General features: G+C 48.1%; 1 protein-coding gene across 1 annotated transcript in view; it reads right to left on the bottom strand.

Moving 5' to 3' along the window:
- Positions 1 to 20263, bottom strand: part of ASB4 (ankyrin repeat and SOCS box containing 4) — a 36037-nt gene that overhangs the window by 1621 nt on the left and 14153 nt on the right. The window contains exons 3-4 of the mRNA XM_073582264.1: positions 18991 to 19481; positions 14397 to 14510 (exon numbers count right to left, since the gene is read on the bottom strand). Of these exons, the coding sequence (XP_073438365.1) occupies positions 14397 to 14510; positions 18991 to 19481 (605 nt within the window). The remainder of the gene's footprint in view (positions 1 to 14396; positions 14511 to 18990; positions 19482 to 20263) is intronic.

Here is a 20263-nt window from a genome sequence, read left to right as displayed (position 1 = left end):
ACAGCACTGAGCAGAGTACCCTCATATACAGCACTGAGCAGAGTGCCATCCCATATACAGCACTGAGCAGAGTGCCATCCCATATACAGCACTGAGCAGAGTGCCATCCCATATACAGCACTGAGCAGAGTGCCATCCCATATACAGCACTGAGCAGAGTGCCATCCCATATACAGCACTGAGCAGAGTGCCCTCATATACAGCACTGAGCAGAGTGCCCTCATATACAGCACTGAGCAGAGTGCCATCCCATATACAGCACAGAGCAGAGTGCCCTCATACACAGCACTGAGCAGAGTGCCATCCCATATACAGCACTAAGCAGAGTACCCTCTCATATACAGTACTGAGCAGAGTGCCCTCTTATATACAGCACTGAGCAGAGTGCCATCCCATATACACCACTGAGCAGAGTGCCATCCCATATACAGCACTGAGCAGAGTACCCTCTCATATACAGTACTGAGCAGAGTGCCATCTCATATACAGTACTGAGCAGAGTGCCATCCCATATACAGCACTGAGCAGAGTGCCCTCTCATATACAGCACTGAGCAGAGTGCCATTCCTTATACAGCACTGAGCAGAGTGCCCTCATACAGCACTGAGCAGTGTGCCCTCTCATATACAGTACTGAGCAGTGTGCCCTCTCATATACAGCACTGAGCAGAGTGCCCTCTCATATACAGCACTGAGCAGAGTGCCCTCTCATATACAGCACTGAACAGAGTGCCCTCTCATATACAGTGCTGAGCAGAGTGCCCTCTCATATACAGCACTGATCAGAGTACCCTCCATATACAGTGCTGAGCAGAGTGCCATCTCATATACAGTACTGAGCAGTGTGCCCTCTCATATACAGTGCTGAGCAGAGTGCCCTCTCATATACAGTGCTGAGCAGAGTGCCCTCTCATATACAGTGCTGAGCAGAGTGCCCTCTCATATACAGTGCTGAGCAGAGTGCCCTCTCATATACAGCACTGAGCAGAGTGCCCTCTCATATACAGCACTGAGCAGAGTGCCCTCTCATATACAGCACTGAGCAGAGTGCCATCTCATATACAGCACTGAGCAGAGTGCCCTCTCATACACAGTACTGAGCAGAGTGCCATCCCATATACAGCACTGAGCAGAGTGCCATCTCATATACAGCACTGAGCAGAGTGCCCTCTCATATACAGCACTGAGCAGAGTGCCATCCCATATACAGCACTGAGCAGAGTACCCTCATATACAGCACTGAGCAGAGTGCCATCCCATATACAGCACTGAGCAGAGTGCCATCCCATATACAGCACTGAGCAGAGTGCCATCCCATATACAGCACTGAGCAGAGTGCCATCCCATATACAGCACTGAGCAGAGTGCCATCCCATATACAGCACTGAGCAGAGTGCCCTCATATACAGCACTGAGCAGAGTGCCCTCATATACAGCACTGAGCAGAGTGCCATCCCATATACAGCACAGAGCAGAGTGCCCTCATACACAGCACTGAGCAGAGTGCCATCCCATATACAGCACTAAGCAGAGTACCCTCTCATATACAGTACTGAGCAGAGTGCCCTCTTATATACAGCACTGAGCAGAGTGCCATCCCATATACACCACTGAGCAGAGTGCCATCCCATATACAGCACTGAGCAGAGTACCCTCTCATATACAGTACTGAGCAGAGTGCCATCTCATATACAGTACTGAGCAGAGTGCCATCCCATATACAGCACTGAGCAGAGTGCCCTCTCATATACAGCACTGAGCAGAGTGCCATTCCTTATACAGCACTGAGCAGAGTGCCCTCATACAGCACTGAGCAGTGTGCCCTCTCATATACAGTACTGAGCAGTGTGCCCTCTCATATACAGCACTGAGCAGAGTGCCCTCTCATATACAGCACTGAGCAGAGTGCCCTCTCATATACAGCACTGAACAGAGTGCCCTCTCATATACAGTGCTGAGCAGAGTGCCCTCTCATATACAGCACTGATCAGAGTACCCTCCATATACAGTGCTGAGCAGAGTGCCATCTCATATACAGTACTGAGCAGTGTGCCCTCTCATATACAGTGCTGAGCAGAGTGCCCTCTCATATACAGTGCTGAGCAGAGTGCCCTCTCATATACAGTGCTGAGCAGAGTGCCCTCTCATATACAGTGCTGAGCAGAGTGCCCTCTCATATACAGCACTGAGCAGAGTGCCATCTCATATACAATACTGAGCAGTGTACCCTGTCATATACAGTACTGGGCAGAGTGCCCTCTCATATACAGTACTGAGCAGAGTGCCCTCTCATATACAGTACTGAGCAGTGTGCCCTCTCATATACAGCACTGAGCAGAGTGCCCTCTCATATACAGCACTGAGCAGAGTGCCCTCTCATATACAGCACTGAACAGAGTGCCCTCTCATATACAGTGCTGAGCAGAGTGCCCTCTCATATACAGCGCTGATCAGAGTACCCTCTCATATACAGTGCTGAGCAGAGTGCCATCTCATATACAGTACTGAGCAGTGTGCCCTCTCATATACAGTGCTGAGCAGAGTGCCCTCTCATATACAGTGCTGAGCAGAGTGCCCTCTCATATACAGTGCTGAGCAGAGTGCCCTCTCATATACAGTGCTGAGCAGAGTGCCCTCTCATATACAGCACTGAGCAGAGTGCCATCTCATATACAATACTGAGCAGTGTACCCTGTCATATACAGTACTGGGCAGAGTGCCCTCTCATATACAGTACTGAGCAGAGTGCCCTCTCATATACAGTGCTGAGCAGTGCCCTCTCATATACAGTACCGAGCAGAGTGCCCTGTCATATACAGCACTGAGCAGAGTGCCCTCATATACAGTACAGAGCAGAGTGCCCTCTCATATACAGTACTGAGCAGAGTGACCTCTCATATACAGCGCTGAGCAGAGTGCCCTCATATACAGCACTGAGCAGAGTGCCCTCATATACAGCACTGAGCAGAGTGCCCTCATATACAGCACTGAGCAGAGTGCCCTCCCATATACAGCACTGAGTAGAGTGCCCTCCCATATACAGCACTGAGCAGAGTGCCCTCTCATATACAGCACTGAGCAGAGCGCCCTCTCATATACAGCACTGAGCAGAGCGCCATCTCATATACAGCACTGAGCAGAGCGCCATCTCATATACAGCACTGAGCAGAGTGCCATCCCATATACAGCACTGAGCAGAGTGCCATCTCATATACAGCACTGAGCAGAGTGCCCTCATATACAGCACTGAGCAGAGTGCCCTCATATACAGCACTGAGCAGAGTGCCCTCATATACAGCACTGAGCAGAGTGCCCTCGCATATATAGTACTGAGCAGAGCGCCCTCTCATATACAGCACTGAGCAGAGTGCCATCTCATATACAGCACTGAGCAGAGTGCCCTCATATACAGCACTGAGCAGAGTGCCCTCATATACAGCACTGAGCAGAGTGCCCTCTCATATACAGCACTGAGCAGAGTGCCATCTCATATACAGCACTGAGCAGAGTGCCATCTCATATACAGCACTGAGCAGAGTGCCCTCATATACAGCACTGAGCAGAGTGCCCTCTCATATACAGCACTGAGCAGAGTGCCCTCTCATATACAGCACTGAGCAGAGTGCCATCTCATATACAGCACTGAGCAGAGTGCCCTCATATACAGCACTGAGCAGAGTGCCCTCTCATATACAGTACTGAGCAGAGTGACCTCTCATATACAGTGCTGAGCAGAGTGCCCTCCTATATACAGCACTGAGCAGAGTGCCCTCCTATAAACAGCACTGAGCAGAGTGCCCTCCCATATACAGCACTGAGCAGAGTGCCCTCTCATATACAGCACTGAGCAGAGTGCCATCTCATATACAGCACTGAGCAGAGCGCCCTCTCATATACAGCACTGAGCAGAGTGCCGTCTCATACACAGTACTGAGCAGAGTGCCATCTCATATACAGCACTGAGCAGAGTGCCATCCCATATACAGCACTGAGCAGAGTGCCCTCTCATATACAGCACTGAGCAGAGTGCCATCTCATATACAGCACTGAGCAGAGTGCCATCCCATATACAGCACTGAGCAGAGTGCCATCCCATATACAGCACTGAGCAGAGTGCCCTCCCATACACAGTACTGAGCAGAGTGCCCTCTCATATACAGCACTGAGCAGAGTGCCATCCCATACACAGTACTGAGCAGAGTGCCATCTCATATAGAGCACTGAGCAGAGTGCCCTCTCATATACAGCACTGAGCAGAGTGCCATTCCTTATACAGCACTGAGCAGAGTGCCCTCATATACAGCACTGAGCAGAGTGCCCTCATATACAGCACTGAGCAGAGTGCCCTCTCATATACAGCACTGAACAGAGTGCCCTCTCATATACAGTGCTGAGCAGAGTGCCCTCTAATAATAATAATAAATTTTATTTTTATAGCGCCGACATATTCCGCAGCACTTTACATTTCAGAGGGGATTTGTACAGACAATAGACATTACAGCATAACAATAATCACATACAGTAGATTATAACAAATACCAAGAGGAGTGAGGGCCCTGCTCGCAAGCTTACAGTCTATGAGGAAAGAGGTAGACACGAAAGGTGGGTGGTAACAGTTGCCCTGATTGTATGGACCAGCCATAGTGTTAAGTGTGTAACAGTACAGACACAGAGGGCTAATGGATGCATAAAGCATGTGGGAACATGATGCTGGGAACCTGGTTATGGTAAAACTTTTGGCTCTGCCACACAGGGATAGGTTAGGTTAATGTGTTGAGGCGATAGGCCAGTCTGAATAAATGCGTTTTCAGGACACGCTTAAAATTGTGGGGATTGGGGACTAATCGTATTGACCTGGGAAGTGCATTCCAAAGAATTGGCGCGGCACGTGTAAAGTCTTGGAGACGGGAGTGGGAGGTTCTGACTATTGAGGATACTAACCTCAGGTCATCAGCAGAACGGAGGGCGCGGGTAGGGTGGTATACTGAAACAAGGGAGGAGATGTAGGGTGGTGCTGAGCCATGGAGGGCTTTGTGGGTGAGGGTAATAAGTTTATACTGAATTCTGGAGTGGATGGGTAGCCAGTGTAATGACTGGCACAAGGTAGAGGCATCGGTGTAACGATTGGTGAGGAATATGATCCTGGCTGCAGCATTCAAGACAGATTGGAGAGGGGAGAGTTTGGTAAGAGGGAGACCGATTAGAAGAGAGTTACAATAGTCGAGACGAGAATGAATAAGAGAAACAGTAAGAGTTTTTGCAGAGTCAAAAGTAAGAAAAGGTCGAATTCTAGAAATGTTTTTGAGGTGCAGATGACAAGAGCGAGCCAGTGATCGAATGTGGGGGGCAAAGGAAAGCTCGGAGTCAAGTATGACCCCAAGACAGCGGGCATGTTGCTGGGGAGTAATAGTGGAACCACACACGGAAATGGCAATGTCGGGTATAGGTACATTAGTAGAGGGAGGAAACACCAGGAGTTCAGTCTTTGACAGGTTCAGTTTCAGATATAGTGAGGACATGATGTTAGACACAGCGTTTAGACAATCGCCAGTGTTTTCTAGAAAGGCTGGCGTGATGTCAGGAGAAGAAGCGTATAATTGGGTGTCATCAGCATAGAGATGGTACTGGAAACCAAATCTACTGATTGTTTGACCAATAGGGGCAGTGTACAAGGAGAAGAGGAGGGGGCCTAGAACCGATCCTTGAGGAACCCCAACAGTAAGGGGAAGGTGAGAGGAGGAGGAACCGGCAAAAGAAACAGTAAAGGAGCGGTCGGAGAGATAGGAGGAGAACCAGGAGAGAACGGTGTCCTTGAGGCCAATGGAGCGGAGCATAGTGAGGAGGAGCTGATGATCCACAGTGTCGAATGCTGCAGAGAGATCCAAGAGAATTAGCATGGAGTAGTGACCATTTGATTTAGCTGTTAGCAGATCATTAGAGACTTTAGTGAGGGCAGTTTCAGTGGAGTGTAAAGAGCGGAAACCGGATTGGAGAGGGTCAAGAACAGAGTTTTCTGAGAGATAGCGGATAAGACGGGAGTGGACCAGGCGTTCCAGGAGTTTAGAGATGAAGGGAAGATTAGAGACAGGTCTATAGTTAGCGGCACAGTTTTGGTCGAGGGATGGTTTTTTAAGTAGTGGATGTATGATGGCATGCTTAAATGAGGAGGGAAAAATACCAGAAGAGAGAGAGAGGTTAAATATTTTAGTTAGGTGAGGGGTGACAGCAGGGGAAAGGGACTGGAGGAGATGTGACGGAAATGGGTCACTGGTGCAAGTAGTTGGGCGAGAAGATGCAAGGAGCCTGCTTACTTCTTCTTCTGTGACTGGTTCAAAATCAGAGAGTGAGTTAGATGCAGTGGGGGAGGGAGGACAGTGCATGGTATGAGGGGATTTGGAGATAATTTCCTGTCGGATCTGGTCAATTTTTTCTTTGAAGTAATTGGCCAGATCGTCAGCTCGGAGCTCCGTGGTTGGGGCCCTCTCATATACAGCACTGATCAGAGTACCCTCTCATATACAGTGCTGAGCAGAGTGCCCTCTCATATACAGTGCTGAGCAGAGTGCCCTCTCATATACAGTGCTGAGCAGAGTGCCCTCTCATATACAGTGCTGAGCAGAGTGCCCTCTCATATACAGTGCTGAGCAGAGTGCCCTCTCATATACAGCACTGAGCAGAGTGCCATCTCATATACAGTACTGGGCAGAGTGCCCTCTCATATACAGTACTGAGCAGAGTGCCCTCTCATATACAGTACTGAGCAGAGTGCCCTCTCATATACAGTACCGAGCAGAGTGCCCTGTCATATACAGCACTGAGCAGAGTGCCCTGTCATATACAGTACAGAGCAGAGTGCCCTCTCATATACAGTACTGAGCAGAGTGACCTCTCATATACAGTGCTGAGCAGAGTGCCCTCATATACAGCACTGAGCAGAGTGCCCTCATATACAGCACTGAGCAGAGTGCCCTCATATACAGCACTGAGCAGAGTGCCCTCATATACAGCACTGAGCAGAGTGCCCTCATATACAGCACTGAGCAGAGTGCCCTCCCATATACAGCACTGAGCAGAGTGCCCTCCCATATACAGCACTGAGCAGAGTGCCCTCTCATATACAGCACTGAGCAGAGTGCCCTCTCATATACAGCACTGAGCAGAGTGCCCTCTCATATACAGCACTGAGCAGAGTGCCATCTCATATACAGTACTGAGCAGAGTGCCCTCCCATATACAGCACTGAGCAGAGTGCCCTCTCATATACAGCACTGAGCAGAGTGCCCTCTCATATACAGCACTGAGCAGAGTGCCCTCTCATATACAGCACTGAGCAGAGTGCGATCCCATATACAGCACTGAGCAGAGTGCCATCTCATATACAGCACTGAGCAGAGTGCCCTCATATACAGCACTGAGCAGAGTGCCCTCATATACAGCACTGAGCAGAGTGCCCTCATATACAGCACTGAGCAGAGTGCCCTCATATACAGCACTGAGCAGAGTGCCCTCTCATATATAGTACTGAGCAGAGCGCCCTCTCATATACAGCACTGAGCAGAGTGCCATCTCATATACAGTACTGAGCAGAGCGCCCTCTCATATACAGCACTGAGCAGAGTGCCATCTCATATACAGCACTGAGCAGAGTGCCATCTCATATACAGCACTGAGCAGAGTGCCATCTCATATACAGCACTGAGCAGAGTGCCATCTCATATACAGCACTGAGCAGAGTGCCCTCTCATATACAGCACTGAGCAGAGTGCCATCTCATATACAGTACTGAGCAGAGCGCCCTCTCATATACAGCACTGAGCAGAGTGCCATCTCATATACAGCACTGAGCAGAGTGCCCTCATATACAGCACTGAGCAGAGTGCCCTCTCATATACATTACTGAGCAGAGTGACCTCTCATATACAGTGCTGAGCAGAGTGCCCTCATATACAGCACTGAGCAGAGTGCCCTCCCATATACAGCACTGAGCAGAGTGCCCTCCCATATACAGCACTGAGCAGAGTGCCCTCCCATATACAGCACTGAGCAGAGTGCCCTCTCATATACAGCACTGAGCAGAGTGCCATCTCATATACAGCACTGAGCAGAGTGCCATCTCATATACAGCACTGAGCAGAGTGCCGTCTCATACACAGTACTGAGCAGAGTGCCATCTCATATACAGCACTGAGCAGAGTGCCCTCTCATATACAGCACTGAGCAGAGTGCCCTCTCATATACAGCACTGAGCAGAGTGCCATCCCATATACAGCACTGAGCAGTGTGCCCTCTCATATACAGCACTGAGCAGAGTGCCCTCTCATATACAGCACTGAGCAGAGTGCCATCCCATATACAGCACTGAGCAGTGTGCCCTCTCATATACAGCACTGAGCAGTGTGCCCTCTCATATACAGCACTGAGCAGAGCGCCCTCTCATATACAGCACTGAGCAGAGTGCCGTCTCATACACAGTACTGAGCAGAGTGCCCTCTCATATACAGCACTGAGCAGAGTGCCATCCCATATACAGCACTGAGCAGTGTGCCCTCTCATATACAGCACTGAGCAGAGTGCCATCTCATATACAGCACTGAGCAGAGTGCCCTCTCATATACAGCACTGAGCAGAGTGCCATCCCATATACAGCACTGAGCAGAGTGCCCTCTCATATACAGCACTGAGCAGAGTGCCATCCCATATACAGCACTGAGCAGTGTGCCCTCTCATATACAGCACTGAGCAGAGTGCCCTCTCATATACAGCACTGAGCAGAGTGCCATCCCATATACAGCACTGAGCAGTGTGCCCTCTCATATACAGCACTGAGCAGTGTGCCCTCTCATATACAGCACTGAGCAGAGTGCCGTCTCATACACAGTACTGAGCAGAGTGCCCTCATATACAGCACTGAGCAGAGTGCCCTCCCATATACAGCACTGAGCAGAGTGCCCTCCCATATACAGCACTGAGCAGAGTGCCCTCTCATATACAGCACTGAGCAGAGTGCCATCTCATATACAGCACTGAGCAGAGTGCCATCTCATATACAGCACTGAGCAGAGTGCCGTCTCATACACAGTACTGAGCAGAGTGCCATCTCATATACAGCACTGAGCAGAGTGCCCTCTCATATACAGCACTGAGCAGAGTGCCCTCTCATATACAGCACTGAGCAGAGTGCCATCCCATATACAGCACTGAGCAGTGTGCCCTCTCATATACAGCACTGAGCAGAGTGCCCTCTCATATACAGCACTGAGCAGAGTGCCATCCCATATACAGCACTGAGCAGTGTGCCCTCTCATATACAGCACTGAGCAGTGTGCCCTCTCATATACAGCACTGAGCAGAGCGCCCTCTCATATACAGCACTGAGCAGAGTGCCGTCTCATACACAGTACTGAGCAGAGTGCCCTCTCATATACAGCACTGAGCAGAGTGCCCTCTCATATACAGCACTGAGCAGAGTGCCCTCTCATATACAGCACTGAGCAGAGTGCCATCCCATATACAGCACTGAGCAGTGTGCCCTCTCATATACAGCACTGAGCAGAGTGCCCTCTCATATACAGCACTGAGCAGAGTGCCCTCTCATATACAGCACTGAGCAGAGTGCCATCCCATATACAGCACTGAGCAGAGTGCCCTCTCATATACAGCACTGAGCAGAGTGCCATCCCATATACAGCACTGAGCAGTGTGCCCTCTCATATACAGCACTGAGCAGAGTGCCCTCTCATATACAGCACTGAGCAGAGTGCCCTCTCATATACAGCACTGAGCAGAGTGCCATCCCATATACAGCACTGAGCAGTGTGCCCTCTCATATACAGCACTGAGCAGAGTGCCATCCCATATACAGCACTGAGCAGAGTGCCCTCTCATATACAGCACTGAGCAGAGTGCCATCCCATATACAGCACTGAGCAGTGTGCCCTCTCATATACAGCACTGAGCAGTGTGCCCTCTCATATACAGCACTGAGCAGAGCGCCCTCTCATATACAGCACTGAGCAGTGTGCCCTCTCATATACAGCACTGAGCAGTGTGCCCTCTCATATACAGCACTGAGCAGAGTGCCATCCCATATACAGCACTGAGCAGAGTGCCCTCTCATATACAGCACTGAGCAGTGTGCCCTCTCATATACAGCACTGAGCAGAGCGCCATCCCATATACAGCACTGAGCAGAGTGCCCTCTCATATACAGCACTGAGCAGAGTGCCATCCCATATACAGCACTGAGCAGTGTGCCCTCTCATATACAGCACTGAGCAGAGCGCCCTCTCATATACAGCACTGAGCAGTGTGCCCTCTCATATACAGCACTGAGCAGAGCGCCCTCTCATATACAGCACTGAGCAGTGTGCCCTCTCATATACAGCACTGAGCAGAGTGCCATCCCATATACAGCACTGAGCAGAGTGCCCTCTCATATACAGCACTGAGCAGAGTGCCATCCCATATACAGCACTGAGCAGTGTGCCCTCTCATATACAGCACTGAGCAGAGCGCCCTCTCATATACAGCACTGAGCCCTCTCATATACAGCACTGAGCAGAGTGCCATCTCATACAGCACTGAGCAGAGCGCCCTCTCATATACAGCACTGAGCAGTGTGCCCTCTCATATACAGCACTGAGCAGAGTGCCCTCTCATATACAGCACTGAGCAGAGCGCCCTCTCATATACAGCACTGAGCAGAGTGCCCTCTCATATACAGCACTGAGCAGTGTGCCCTCTCATATACAGCACTGAGCAGAGTGCCCTCTCATATACAGCACTGAGCAGAGTGCCCTCTCATATACAGCACTGAGCAGAGTGCCATCCCATATACAGCACTGAGCAGAGCGCCCTCTCATATACAGCACTGAGCAGAGCGCCCTCTCATATACAGCACTGAGCAGTGTGCCCTCTCATATACAGCACTGAGCAGAGTGCCCTCTCATATACAGCACTGAGCAGAGTGCCATCCCATATACAGCACTGAGCAGAGTGCCCTCTCATATACAGCACTGAGCAGAGTGCCATCCCATATACAGCACTGAGCAGTGTGCCCTCTCATATACAGCACTGAGCAGAGTGCCATCCCATATACAGCACTGAGCAGAGTGCCATCCCATATACAGCACTGAGCAGAGTGCCCTCTCATATACAGCACTGAGCAGAGTGCCATCCCATATACAGCACTGAGCAGTGTGCCCTCTCATATACAGCACTGAGCAGAGTGCCATCCCATATACAGCACTGAGCAGAGTGCCATCCCATATACAGCACTGAGCAGAGTGCCATCCCATATACAGCACTGAGCAGAGTGCCATCCCATATACAGCACTGAGCAGAGTGCCCTCTCATATACAGCACTGAGCAGAGTGCCATCCCATATACAGCACTGAGCAGAGTGCCATCCCATATACAGCACTGAGCAGAGTGCCCTCTCATATACAGCACTGAGCAGAGTGCCATCCCATATACAGCACTGAGCAGTGTGCCCTCTCATATACAGCACTGAGCAGAGTGCCATCCCATATACAGCACTGAGCAGTGTGCCCTCTCATATACAGCACTGAGCAGAGTGCCATCCCATATACAGCACTGAGCAGAGTGCCATCCCATATACAGCACTGAGCAGAGTGCCCTCTCATATACAGCACTGAGCAGAGTGCCATCTCATATACAGCACTGAGCAGAGTGCCATCCCATATACAGCACTGAGCAGAGTGCCCTCTCATATACAGCACTGAGCAGAGTGCCATCCCATATACAGCACTGAGCAGAGTGCCATCCCATATACAGCACTGAGCAGAGTGCCATCTCATACAGCACTGAGCAGAGTGCCATCCCATATACAGCACTGAGCAGAGTGCCATCCCATATACAGCACTGAGCAGAGTGCCCTCTCATATACAGCACTGAGCAGAGTGCCATCCCATATACAGCACTGAGCAGAGTGCCATCCCATATACAGCACTGAGCAGAGTGCCATCTCATACAGCACTGAGCAGAGTGCCATCCCATATACAGCACTGAGCAGAGTGCCATCCCATATACAGCACTGAGCAGAGTGCCCTCTCATATACAGCACTGAGCAGAGTGCCCTCTCATATACAGCACTGAGCAGATTGCCATCTCATATACAGCACTGAGCAGAGTGCCCTCTCATATACAGCACTGAGCAGAGTGCCCTCTCATACAGCACTGAGCAGAGTGCCCTCTCATATACAGCACTGAGCAGAGTGCCCTGTCATATACAGCACTGAGCAGAGTGCCCTCTCATATACATTATTAGAAGGGACCTCACATACTCAGTGCCATTGTAGCAGTCACCCTTAGAGGGAGTTCTCCGCATAGAAATAACAGCTGTTTCCATTTTTTTTGTTAAGTGCTCCCCCTTGTGGATTTTTATCATATAACCTCTATTTGGGCACCAACTTTAAAATGTTGAAAAAACAAAATAGTAGCTGCAATATAAAGGGGTATTCCTATTCTAAAGGGGCTTTCCTTGACATTATGAAATCTGCCTGACAGCAGGCACTGCTTTTACATACCATACATGCCAGCACCATATTTACAAGGGCTAAGTTCAGGTCGATAAACAAGCATGATCTTGTTTCCCGGCCTCTTTAGGGCATGTTCACACGTTCAGTAATCGGCAGCACTTTGGATGCAGCACCTGTCCCCTGCCTCCAAAGTGCTGGCTATTGAATGCAAGTGAATCCTCTGCGTTCACTGAACCGTGTGGAATCACCGCGTCAAATACATTGTACGCGAGTCTCTGCAAGAAAAATTGACATGCTGCAGTCTGGAAAGACGCACAGTATGTCTGTCTCAACGAGTGAGCCGAGGGTGCCAGTGCACAAATAGTCAGCATGGGATTTCTTAAAATCCCATCCACTATGCTGTAACATCTGGACGCTGTATACGTACACAGCGCTCAACCTGCCTTGTTTACTGACCGTGTGCACATACCCTTAGGCCGGGGTCACACTGGCGAGGAATACAGCCGAGTGAGAGGCGCTAAAACCACGCATTACACACGGACAAATGATTCTCTATGGGGTCCCTCGCACCAGCCGTATATTTCTCATCCGTATTCTACGGTCTGTGCCACTCGCAGCATGCAGCGATTGTCAGCGTAGTACGGCCGTAGTACGCCAATGCAAGTCTATGGGTGCGCAAAAAATACGGATTACACACGGACCACACATGTGACTTACGAGAAATACGCACCCGGTGTCTTTTAGCAAAGCCGGCAATTCAGTGCGCTATACAGTAAAATCACACTGACAGGTTTAATAAAGAAACGAAAGAATAGATATAGACACATAGAATACACATATATATATATATATATATGCATTCTATGTGTCTATATCTATTCTTTGGTTTCTTTTAGAAACCCTGTCATAGGGCTCCATTATATGTCGATTTTGCAAGGCTGCGAGAAAATCTTGCCATACGGATGCCATACGGATTACATACGGATGCTTACATGCGCAAAATACGCGACCACACCTTGATTACGGATGACATACGGATCACTGTTTAGGGGCCATTCATCCGTATTACGCATGTAGAATACTGACCGTATTTTGCGTCGGTTAGTGTGACCCCCGGCCTTACTCCGGCTGAGGAAGAATGATTGGTACAGCTAGTCCTCGATACAGTATAATGCAGATCCCATATAGTAAAATGCACTCCCCATGGTCCTTGATACAGTATAATGCAGCCCCCCGCATAGAGTATACTGCACGCCCCTTATACAGTATACTGCAGCCCCCTCAGAGTATAATGCAGCCCCCATCAGAGTCAGAGTATACTGCAGCCCCCCTCAGAGTATACTGCAGAGTGCAGCCCCACTCAGAGTATACTGCAGCCCCCTCATAGAGCATAATGCACCCTGCTCAGAATATAATGCAGCCCCCCACACAGTATAATCCAGCCCCCAGAGTATAAAGCAGCCCCTCACATACACAGTATAATTCAGCGCTCACACAGTCAAATGCAGCCCCCCCACACACATACGCAGACACAGTCACACACACTATAATGCATGCACATACACAGTGACACACACACACACACTATAATGCATACACACACAGTCACATGCCACTGACTGGGGTCCCCTGGTGAAGCGGGGGTCCTAGGCGGCTGCCTGGTCTGCCTGCCCCTAATGCCGGCCCTGAGGCCAGTGATTAGCTGCAGCGCTCCTATAAATGATGTATGGCATGCAACTGACTGCTGGACCAGTGGGATCTCCTGTAAGTTCAATGTACAAAATTGTCTAATTGATTATAATATGCAAAAAATTAGGGTATGTGTCAATAAACTGGGAACAGTCACTCATCATCTGCTCCTGTCCTCCGCATCTGTCACCTGCATTGCTCCTATTACCTCCAGGTCGTCTTCAGGAATGGCTTTAGTCCATCTGTCTGTCGCACTGATGTGTTCGTAGGCATTGACCATGACTTCCACGGCTCTCGGGTACGAGTGACATTCCTGTAAGACCTGAGGAATTGACATTATGTCAGTTAGATGGGAAAGTATATAACAATACACAATAAGTAGTCACCAGTCTGTGTGTGACCCCAAGACCCTCTGATCGGCCCCAGCACGGGGCTCCCTGGCATTTTATAACATGTCCACATATTGTGCCTGCCTAAACTTCAGGAAGATATGAAGCATAAAGTCCGTCCATTACTGGGCATCCATTATAGTGCCAGCAGAGTGCCCTCATAAATAGTGCTGTCAGGGTGAACCTCGATAAGCTGCTAGCAATGTACCCCTAATAAACAGTGCCAGAAATGTACCCCTAATAAAGAGTGCCAGAAACGTACCCCTAATAAAGAGTGCCAGAAACGTACCCCTAATAAACAGTGCCAGAAACGTACCCCTAATAAAGAGTGCCAGAAATGTACCCCTAATAAAGAGTGTCAGAAACGTACCCCTAATAAAGAGTGCCAGAAATGTACCCCTAATAAAGAGTGCCAGAAATGTACCCCTAATAAAGAGTGCCAGAAACGTACCCCTAATAAACAGTGCCAGAAACATACCCCTAATAAACAGTGCCAGAAACATACCCCTAATAAACAGTGCCAGAAACATACCCCTAATAAACAGTGCGAGAAAAGTACCCCTAATAAACAGTGCCAGAAACGTACCCCTAATAAACAGTGCCAGAAACATACCCCTAATAAACAGTGCCAGAAATGTACCCCTAATAAACAGTGCCAGAAACGTACCCCTAATAAAGAGTGCCAGAAATGTACCCCTAATAAACAGTGCCAGAAACGTACCCCTAATAAAGAGTGCCAGAAATGTACCCCTAATAAACAGTGCCAGAAACGTACCCCTAATAAAGAGTGCCAGAAACGTACCCCTAATAAAGAGTGCCAGAAATGTACCCCTAATAAAGAGTGCCAGAAACGTACCCCTAATAAAGAGTGCCAGAAATGTACCCCTAATAAAGAGTGCCAGAAACGTACCCCTAATAAAGAGTGCCAGAAATGTACCCCTAATAAAGAGTGCCAGAAACGTACCCCTAATAAACAGTGCCAGAAATGTACCCCTAATAAACAGTGCGAGAAAAGTACCCCTAATAAAGAGTGCCAGAAATGTACCCCTAATAAAGAGTGCCAGAAACGTACCCCTAATAAAGAGTGCCAGAAACGTACCCCTAATAAAGAGTGCCAGAAATGTACCCCTAATAAACAGTGCGAGAAAAGTACCCCTAATAAAGAGTGCCAGAAACGTACCCCTAATAAAGAGTGCCAGAAACGTACCCCTAATAAACAGTGCCAGAAACATACCCCTAATAAACAGTGCGAGAAAAGTACCCCTAATAGAGTGCCAGAAACGTACCCCTAATAAACAGTGCCAGAAACATACCCCTAATAAACAGTGTGAGAAAAGTACCCCTAATAAACAGTGCCAGAAACGTACCCCTAATAAAGAGTGCCAGAAATGAACCTCTAATAAAGAGTGCCAGAAACATACCCCTAATAAAGAGTGCCAGAAACGTACCCCTAATAAAGAGTGCCAGAAATGTACCCCTAATAAAGAGTGCCAGAAATGTACCCCTAATAAACAGTGCCAGAAACGTACCCCTAATAAAGAGTGCCAGAAACCTACCCCTAATAAAGAGTGCCAGAAATGTACCCCTAATAAACAGTGCCAGAAACGTACCCCTAATAAACAGTGCCAGAAATGTACCCCTAATAAAGAGTGCCAGAAACGTACCCCTAATAAAGAGTGCCAGAAACGTACCCCTAATAAACAGTGCAAGAAAAGTACCCCTAATAAACAGTGCCAGAAACATACCCCTAATAAAGAGTGCCAGAAACATACCCCTAATAAACAGTGCAAGAAACGTACCCCTAATAAAGAGTGCCAGAAATGTACCCCTAATAAAGAGTGCCAGAAACATACCCCTAATAAACAGTGCAAGAAAAGTACCCCTAATAAACAGTGCCAGAAACATACCCCTAATAAACAGTGCGAGAAAAGTACCCCTAATAAACAGTGCCAGAAACGTACCCCTAATAAAGAGTGCCAGAAACGTACCCCTAATAAAGAGTGCCAGAAACGTACCCCTAATAAACAGTGCAAGAAAAGTACCCCTAATAAACAGTGCCAGAAACGTACCCCTAATAAAGAGTGCCAGAAATGTACCCCTAATAAACAGTGCCAGAAACATACCCCTAATAAAACAGTGCCAGAAACGTACCCCTAATAAAGAGTGCCAGAAATGTACCCCTAATAAACAGTGCCAGAAACGTACCCCTAATAAACAGTGCCAGAAACGTACCCCTAATAACCAGTGTCAGAAATGTACCCCTAATAAACAGTGCGAGAAAAGTACCCCTAATAAAGAGTGCCAGAATCGTACCCCTAATAAACAGTGCCAGAAACGTACCCCTAATAAAGAGTGCCAGAAACGTACCCCTAATAAAGAGTGCCAGAAACGTACCCCTAATAAAGAGTGCCAGAAATGTACCCCTAATAAAGAGTGCCAGAAACGTACCCCTAATAAAGAGTGCCAGAAATGTACCCCTAATAAAGAGTGCCAGAAACGTACCCCTAATAAAGAGTGCCAGAAACATACCCCTAATAAACAGTGCGAGAAAAGTACCCCTAATAAAGAGTGCCAGAAACGTACCCCTAATAAAGAGTGCCAGAAACGTACCCCTAATAAACAGTGCCAGAAACATACCCCTAATAAACAGTGCGAGAAAAGTACCCCTAATAAAGAGTGCCAGAAACGTACCCCTAATAAACAGTGCCAGAAACATACCCCTAATAAACAGTGTGAGAAAAGTACCCCTAATAAACAGTGCCAGAAACGTACCCCTAATAAAGAGTGCCAGAAATGAACCCCTAATAAAGAGTGCCAGAAACATACCCCTAATAAAGAGTGCCAGAAACATACCCCTAATAAAGAGTGCCAGAAATGTACCCCTAATAAAGAGTGCCAGAAACGTACCCCTAATAAAGAGTGCCAGAAACGTACCCCTAATAAAGAGTGCCAGAAATGAACCCCTAATAAAGAGTGCCAGAAACGTACCCCTAATAAAGAGTGCCAGAAACGTACCCCTAATAAAGAGTGCCAGAAACGTACCCCTAATAAAGAGTGCCAGAAAAGTACCCCTAATAAACAGTGCCAGAAACATACCCCTAATAAACAGTGCGAGAAAAGTACCCCTAATAAACAGTGCCAGAAACGTACCCCTAATAAAGAGTGCCAGAAACGTACCCCTAATAAAGAGTGCCAGAAATGTACCCCTAATAAACAGTGCAAGAAAAGTACCCCTAATAAACAGTGCCAGAAACGTACCCCTAATAAAGAGTGCCAGAAACGTACCCCTAATAAAGAGTGCCAGAAACGTACCCCTAATAAACAGTGCAAGAAAAGTACCCCTAATAAACAGTGCCAGAAACATACCCCTAATAAAGAGTGCCAGAAACATACCCCTAATAAACAGTGCAAGAAACGTACCCCTAATAAAGAGTGCCAGAAATGTACCCCTAATAAAGAGTGCCAGAAACATACCCCTAATAAACAGTGCAAGAAAAGTACCCCTAATAAACAGTGCCAGAAACATACCCCTAATAAACAGTGCGAGAAAAGTACCCCTAATAAACAGTGCCAGAAACGTACCCCTAATAAAGAGTGCCAGAAACGTACCCCTAATAAAGAGTGCCAGAAACGTACCCCTAATAAACAGTGCAAGAAAAGTACCCCTAATAAACAGTGCCAGAAACGTACCCCTAATAAAGAGTGCCAGAAATGTACCCCTAATAAACAGTGCCAGAAACATACCCCTAATAAAACAGTGCCAGAAACGTACCCCTAATAAAGAGTGCCAGAAATGTACCCCTAATAAACAGTGCCAGAAACGTACCCCTAATAAACAGTGCCAGAAACGTACCCCTAATAACCAGTGTCAGAAATGTACCCCTAATAAACAGTGCGAGAAAAGTACCCCTAATAAAGAGTGCCAGAATCGTACCCCTAATAAACAGTGCCAGAAACGTACCCCTAATAAAGAGTGCCAGAAACGTACCCCTAATAAAGAGTGCCAGAAACGTACCCCTAATAAAGAGTGCCAGAAATGTACCCCTAATAAAGAGTTCCAGTGGAGTGCCCATTCATACAGTAAAGAGGGTCTCCTCATACAATGCCAGCAGAATACCCATTTATTACCCAGGTCAGCAGTGCTCCTCCTGTGGCCCCCGATAAACACTAATATGTCGTTCCAGCAGAATGCCCCTAATAAACATCACCAGTATTGACCCCTCGCTAAATGTGTCAGCAGTGTGACCCCTGGAAACCCGTGCCAGGTAGACCCCGCCATTACTATGTCCCTGGTCGTTCGCACAGATTTTCATCCATTGGAAGGAGTCAATGAATGTTTCCATTCACTAACAGCCAGCAGAGGTGTAGAGCAAATGAAGATAAAAAAATCTGTCAATATGGCCGATCACTCGCCTTATGGAACTGTGGTGGGTAGATCCGCGCCGCTCCATGGTTGAGTAGTAGCTGGTAGCAGATTTCAGGCTGAGCAGCGGCGCGGACAGATGTGACTTTCAGGACATACTGCTGGGGGCCACAACCATTAACGTCCATAAAGGTCGCGTGGGCGCCAGCCTCCAGGAACATGTGCATTAGGATGTGGTCGCAGTTCCATGCCGCCTTGTGGAGTGGCGCCTTGCGGTCAATATCTCTGGTGTTGACGTCGGCGTTGAAGTCCAGCAGCATCCTGCAGATCAGGTGGTGAATGCTGCTGTATTTCTGCTCCTTGATATTTAGCGCCCAGTAGGCGGCGGTAGAGAGCGGGGTCTCCAAGGTTGAGTTAAAGCTGTCCACGATCGCCCCGTGGTTCACGTAGAAAGCGATAAGTTCTGGTATCCCAATCCGGGCCGCTGTGTGTAGAGGCGTCTCCAGGGCGTTATCGTCACTCTGCAGGTTCACATCTGCCCCTAAAATACAATCACGAAAAAAAGACGAATTCATTGCGCCAAATTCATAATTTGGGGAGTTTTTTTAAGTTACTTTTCTTTTTTTTACCTTGTATTATTCGTTAACATATTTTGCGTCAAATTCTTCAAAACTTCACACGCGATTTTTGCTGAAATTTATTTTTTGCTTTAACCTTCTTGCAATTATTTTGTTACATGTTGCGCTAAAATGTCACAAAATTTGAGCCCAATTATTTTTACATACATAAACATTTTAAAAAAGGTCGAAAACATCTGGAAACCCCAAACCTCGTCCACAATGACGAGCAAAAGAAAAAAAACAAAAGGAGAACACGTATAAAACAAACGGGAAGGAAGTCACACAGTAAATGGGTTTACTGGTTTTGGAGAATTCCTTTCTCCTGAATGTAGTTTTTTTTAGCTTGACTTTACTCACCCACCCCTGGTCCAGTGCTGAGCCTCCGCCGCGACTCTGTTAATGTGTGCAGTGCTGACATCACATCGACAGCGCTGCAGACAATCGGTAAATTCAGCATCTCTTGCCATCAAGTCTTTCGGAGCCCAGTGATTAGCTGCAGCGCTGTTGACATTATGATGTTGGGTCGCCCTCCCAGCGCCGTGGGGTACTCGGTACCGGGCCGGTGTCAGGGGGATGTGTCACAGAAGCAGTAACCTGGTTCGTGGCCCTGGGCGCCCAAAAATCAATGGCAGTTTGTAATGTAGTTTAAGTGGAATAGTTCGTGACGCCACCTGTGGTGCTCTGCAAGGGAGGTGTTAGGCCG

The sequence above is a fragment of the Dendrobates tinctorius genome, unplaced genomic scaffold (assembly GCF_039654945.1).
Source record: "Dendrobates tinctorius isolate UK_male_01 unplaced genomic scaffold, ASM3965494v1 ptg000070l, whole genome shotgun sequence".
In the NCBI taxonomy this organism is placed as follows: Eukaryota; Metazoa; Chordata; class Amphibia; order Anura; family Dendrobatidae; genus Dendrobates; species Dendrobates tinctorius.
The sequence above is the reverse complement of the archived record's forward strand: the minus strand, read 5'-3'. Positions and strand labels throughout refer to the sequence as shown.